We start from the raw sequence: 6,131 nt of genomic DNA, 5'->3' as shown, positions 1-6,131 counted from the left end.
TGCGGCGGCCGTGACCGCGGCGCCAGAGCCCCCCCCCCCGCGGCCGCCGGGACCCGCGGGACCCGCGCCCGCCACGCGCTCCCCCGCGCCCCGGGAACCGCTCCCGCCGCTCTCGAGGGAAAAGGCGCGAAGGCGCACGCGCCCGCGCGCCCCGTCCGGGCGAGGTGATTGGTTGTGAGGCTCTTGCGTCATAACCGAGCGCCGAGGCTCCCGCGCACCTATTCCGTAAGGAGGGAGCTCTTGCCGCCATCGGGGCGCGTTGCGCGGCCCCGCAGCCCAGGCCGCCCCCGCCGGCCCCGTCCTCCCGGTCAGCCCAGCGCCTCGGGGCCAGCCCGGCGCGGCCGGCGTCGCTGTCGCTCCCTCCCTCGCTTCTGCTCTCTCCCTTGCCCGCCAGCCGCTCTCGTGTCCCGCCGGGGTCGGCCCCGGAGCGCGGCAGGTGCGTGCGGGGCCCGTCGCCGGGTGCTGGGGACTGGGGGCTGCCGGCCATGGCGAGGGGAGGAGGGGGAGCGGGAGGGAGGCGGTGGGCAGGAGCCTCCCCGCTGCCTGATAGCGTCTCTGGCCTCCTGTTTCCGTGGGAACGGGGTCGCCCGGTCGGCGGGGCCCTCCGGCCGCTTCCGCGGCAGCCGGTCAGTCCGCCGGCGTTTGTCTGAGCCTTGTGTGACGAGCCCTGCCGCCTTCTCCCTCTCCTGGCTTTTCCCGCAGAAACAGCCCAGTCGAGCCCGTCTTCTTCCGACAGGATCGGTGGGTTAAGAACATGAGTCTCTACAATTTGGACCGCTTTCGCTTTGAGAGGAAGGTAAAAAACGCGGAGCAGGAAACTCTGTCTCCTTCGGCAGCCCAGGTGCAGGCAGCTAATTCTGATGCCACGGGTGGTGCTGGAGGAGAAGAGGATGAAGGTACAGATGACAGCAACAAGCCAGATACTCCAGCTTCGGGTGTGATGGAGATAACCGGTGAGTCAGGTGTTTTGCATCTAGCATAGGAACAGTGTAAGTACTTCATTTCAATAAATAAGTAATTGTTGTCTTTTGGCTTTGGGTTTTTTTTATTTTGCTTGTTAAGATACAGAAGTATCTTTATTTCTGTCTCTAATTCATTCTGTGCATTTATGGTCACATGGGAAACTGGATAACCAAAGCAGAAATTATTTTTGTCAGATGAGTGGGCAAGCGACAATTTGAGTCTTTAAAGTATGTTAGGCTTTCCTGTTTAGTATCTTTAGTCATATTTTACACCAATATAATATCTCAAGATCTTCAAAGAAAAAAACAAAAGCTGGTGTCTGATAAATGCAACACTACACAGACTTCACTCTTTTGTTAGATGCAATGTGCAATATCAGATAAAACTGAGAAAGAAGACAGTTTATTTTAATTTGGGCCTGATTTTGTAAAGAGCTGAGAAGCCTGCTGTTGATTCTCCTAGGCTGATCATGCTAATGGCTTGTCCCGTTTTCTGGCAGTAGCTTGTGGTTTTCATGGAAATATGGAATACTTATTTGTGTAGCAAGTGGTTGGTTTGGCTGATACATTGGACATGTGCTGTTCCTGTTTGGATTCATTGGTCAGTACTAACAAGTGACACTAACTGCTGTCAACTGCATAATCACATTCACCAGTAGCTTTTCTGTTACTGAAGGAATAGGAATGAAAGAATAAAATTTTTTTAATGATTATTTCATACATTTTGGATATTTCATATAACTTCTGATATATATGTTAAGATACCAGTGTTACTGGAGAGATCAGACTGACTTTGACTGTGCATTTACTTGGTAAAGGACCAACAATATCAGTTGATGTTTTTTAGCTACATTTATTTTGCATACAGCCTTCCCATGGTGCAAGGCAGTTAGCATAGTACCTCTATCTATGTGACACCAGGGGACCTTTCATGTACAAGGAAGAGTTCCTCACTTAAAGGTAAGCTATATCAGTATTATAGTAGATTGGCAGGTACTGTTCCATGGATTCTGGTTTTTTTGCTGGTTGACTTCTCAGTTGACTGGAGTGCTCTCATTGTTACATTAGTAAGTATTAATTAGTGCTTTAATGTTTTAAGAAATCTTGGCTTGACAGTTGCCAGCCTGGAACGAAGTAGCCTGTCCACTAGCAGGGAGGTTTTTTTGGGTGGCAGGGAGAACTTAAGAAGCCAGCAATCCTTAGTTGTGGTTTCTGCATGTGTGTGTTTTGTGGTGGATTGCATGAAAAAGCTGGCACTCTGAGGAAGTGCACTTTGGAACAGGTGTCAACTTCCTCTTTGTGGTAAGTCACTGTCTTGTGCAGTGTAGGAGTTACTGAATGCAGGTACACTGCTTCAACTGTGAGCACAGATGTGAAGTAAGGGATGTTGCTGCTTATTTTGTGGCTTGATTTGTCTTAGTGATTGACTTAATTTTTCTTTTTTATGTAATGTAATCTGCTTATGGACTTGACTTTGTCAGTGGAAACTTGGAGGTAGACCATAACAACCAAGGCAAACAAACTGAAGCTGCTTGTTTTTCAAAATACTGATGATTTCCCTTGAATTATTCTCCAGGGGTAGATCTGAGAAAGAGAAGGGGTGTGATATACAATTCAGAGGCATGAGATATGAGGTAATAAAGGAAAAGAGGAAGGGCACCCTAAAGGAGCAGCTGTTGCAGAATCATAGAATATTAGGGGTTGGAAGGGACCTCCAGAGATCATCAAGTCCAACCCTATTGTGGAAGGCTAAGTAGTTGTGACAAAAACTAGTGGGAGATGGTGGTAGCTACCAGTAAAACAGAGAAGAATAGAAGTGCAGCAAAATTACAGCAAGTGGTGGACTTAACTAAGAGCCCATAGACACAGATGCTGGTGTAGAACTGGGGTGCTAATTAACAATTAAAATTGAGATGTAAATACCAGTGCTTTGCATGTACATAATGTTTTGTCTTTCACAGACACTGTGTTTAAAGAAGATGGAGTGGTTTGGTGACTTATTTGCACATCATATTTATGTAACCTATTTAAAGGAATTAATTAACCATTTTAAAAATGAAATAACATTTCTGCTTCTATAGAAGTTGAGAAAATAAAATGCTCAGATTTTGCCTGTAGGATACGAGACACTTAAAGTATAGAACAGGAAATAAGATTTGATCAGCAAATGCCTATTTCCTAATTAGCAACAGGAAGACAGAAATTTTCTGCTTTGGGTCAAATGAAAAGGAAAGCTATTTATTTTTTTCCTGATATTATAATGGAAAAGGTACAGAGGTGACCAGCTTATGGCACTGTGTTCTGTCTCTGCTGCTAAATATGTAAGTCAAAGTATTAAATTCTTTGGTACAAGAAGCAGTTTACACCAAGTTAACTGAAAATAATTTGCCCTCATGCTCAATATATCATGCAAAGGCAACAATTACTTCTGGTACTTCTGAAGACAAAAAGAGTGGATTCACAAAATGCTGGTACATAAAACTGGGGAGACATGAAGAGAGTGTTCATTATTTCAGTTATGCAAGAAAATAGCTGCTGGCTTTATTTTGTCCTACTTCATTTGGTATCATGCAGTCCTTCTGTGTATGCAAAAAGAAATTTAAAATCAAACTTTGTCCTTCAGGAGCACAAATGGTTCACTATAATTTTGTAGGGATTCCTTGGGATATCTCTTTTGTCACGTGTCCTGAAATATGCATCTAACAAAAAGATAAAATTTTAAGAATTTCATTCATCTTGGGGAAAAAATGAGATGATGTCTGTTGTGTCATGAAACACCCTTATCTTTTTTAGCTCATTTTTTGTTTTGTTTTGTTTTCCCCAAACAAACTAATATTGGTAGATTGTTTTGCACCCAGGGCATATTTGTATGTCATGCTTCTTACTGCTTTGTATTGAACATGCATACCTCTTGCTTGAATAAGTAATTTGCAGTATGGTGGCTGGAAGAATTGATTGAGTTTATACACTTGTCTATGTTGAAAATTATGCAGGCTTACAGTGAATCTGCAGCCAAACTGTAGGTGGAAATTCTGAACATCACTTAACTGAGGTGTAGAAACCAACAATGGGGGCAGTTAGCAGATTATATCTGAAAGATAGGTCTCTACCGAGTTGCAAAAAAGCACTGGAGTGGCTTACTACATTTTTCTGTAAAAATTAATATTATTTACTAAATAATAAATTTGGGTTTTAATAGTCTATTAAGAAAACAGTGAAGCCATCTTCATAATTTTCATTTGGATATTTTTAATTATGTAAATAGCCTGGTGTACTAAGATAATGAGATTACTCCAATGAATGAAATGGGAAAGAGCTGTATTAGAACTACACAAATTAGCATTATTGCAATAATGAATTCCAAAATGAGATTTGTATTCAAAAAGCATGCTTAGAAAGCTTCAACAATGAATTTAAATGAAAGTTGTAGATTAAACTACTATACTTAATTCCGTTATTGATGGATGATTTTGGTGATACCCTCTCTACGTTTAAAGCATATAACACAAATGTCTGCACTTCTAGCTTATAACATTCGGAGTCACATCATTCACTTGCAGTAGGACTGCATTGTGTGTGTTCTCATCTGCTGTAATTTTCTTTATGATAATCTGAGGAAGTTACGTCTTCTGCTTACGTCACATGTGACACAAGTATTTCTGGAAAAAAGTAATGACTGCAGTACCTAGCAAACCTAGGATTCGTGGGAAGATAGGTTGAACTAATAATCCTTTTAAGATGGTCTCTTTATGAAGCATCTTAGAGTAACATTGGTATTTAGTTATTATACATTTATTATTTATTAATTATAAAACATTGTTTTAGCAAATGAAAGAGACTTGACTTTGGAAATGGAATATTAATTAGTTTGTAGACTTGAGCAGTATGCATTTGATACTGCTTTCCAAAACTAGGTGGAAATTGGTTTCTGTTTTAAAGTGTTTGATGTGCAGCATTAGTAGATGTAGCAAGCCTCCAGGTATCCCCTCAGTTTTGTTTTTACTTGGGAGAGAAGTGGCTGGCTTTCTCTGAGCATGATGTATGGTTTGTGTAGGAGATTGTATTTAGAATTACAGGACAATGTATTACGGTTCTTGCTCAGTATATGCTTCCCAAAATACTAGTGAAATGATTTAAAAATAAAAAAGTCAAAGTGAAATTTTTGCAAGAGCAGTTGCAGCTGTGCATTTAGTGACTAAACAAAATATTTGTGCTAACATTACAAAAAAAGTTGCATTTGAGTACCTTCAGCCATAACTTAACACTGTCTCCATATAACCACAGAATCTGGTTGTTCTCATGAAGTCTCTCTGAATGACAGCAAAAATCAGTTATTGTTGGGTTTTGGCTATGTTGTTTAAAAACAAGGGATATGTCTGTGTCTTCTTTTTGGTCTTAGAGTCAAACATTGGTTCTTAAGATTGCAGCCATTCTTTAATAGTCCTTTTTAATTGCCTATACTCAGGAAATTTTGCTCCCAATTATTACATGCTGTGGCAGTAACTTCTTAATCTGTTACTGCTCTATAAGTTTATAATTTGCTCTAAATATGAGGGTTCCTTATTGCATATGTGATTTATGCTCTTTCCTCCTGTCCTCAGTAATAAGAAAACCTGTTCAGTGCAATAGGTAGAGGAGGGATAGAAGGAGAGAGGGAGAATGCTTTATCCATGCAGCTCAGCATTTCATAGGTGCAGGAGTTAGGAGTTGTCATGACGATTAGACAGGGATTGCTAAAAGTAAAATGAGAAGTCACCAAGTAAAACAGTAAATGTTCTTTTTATTTAAGTCAAAACCTCTTCAAAGGTTTGTATTGTAATGAATAAAATAATCTAAGCTTCTGTTATTTTTGTAACCTTTGTTTATGAAAAGAAAATTCAGTAAGGAAGCTTCTTAGCAGAGCTGTTATGAGTACCTGTCACCTGTTTGTCATGCCATTTGCAGAAAGTGTATGTTTGGAATATAGTCTAATCTACAAGGTAAAAGATCATGAAAACTGACTTGATCAATTCTGTTAATTCAATAAAGTTGTGAACTTCTCATGTTTCTTATAGACCTGTTCTGATATTTCCATTTACATCTTTTTATGAATCTCATGTTTCTGTCCTTTTGTGATAGCCTTTGCTTGGCTAGCCCAGCCTTATAAACTTCAGGATTTTTCTGCTTTAT

General features: G+C 40.9%; 1 protein-coding gene across 3 annotated transcripts in view; it reads left to right on the top strand.

Annotated features, from left to right (window-relative positions):
• The first annotated feature begins 238 nt into the window (after positions 1-238).
• SMARCAD1 (SWI/SNF-related, matrix-associated actin-dependent regulator of chromatin, subfamily a, containing DEAD/H box 1) overlaps positions 239-6,131 on the top strand; it is a 46,393-nt gene continuing 40,500 nt past the window's right edge. For 2 of the 3 annotated variants that reach the window (XM_051617693.1, XM_051617691.1), the window contains exons 1-2: positions 239-436; positions 703-953. In XM_051617693.1, coding sequence (XP_051473653.1) covers positions 755-953 — 199 coding nt within the window. In that variant the 5' untranslated portion in view covers positions 239-436; positions 703-754. The remainder of the gene's footprint in view (positions 437-702; positions 954-6,131) is intronic. The other variant, XM_051617692.1, reaches the window with a different exon arrangement.

The sequence above is a fragment of the Apus apus genome, chromosome 4, assembly GCF_020740795.1.
Source record: "Apus apus isolate bApuApu2 chromosome 4, bApuApu2.pri.cur, whole genome shotgun sequence".
Lineage (NCBI taxonomy): Eukaryota > Metazoa > Chordata > Aves > Apodiformes > Apodidae > Apus > Apus apus.
Note: the sequence above shows the minus strand (reverse complement) of the source record. Positions and strands in the feature narration are given on the sequence as shown.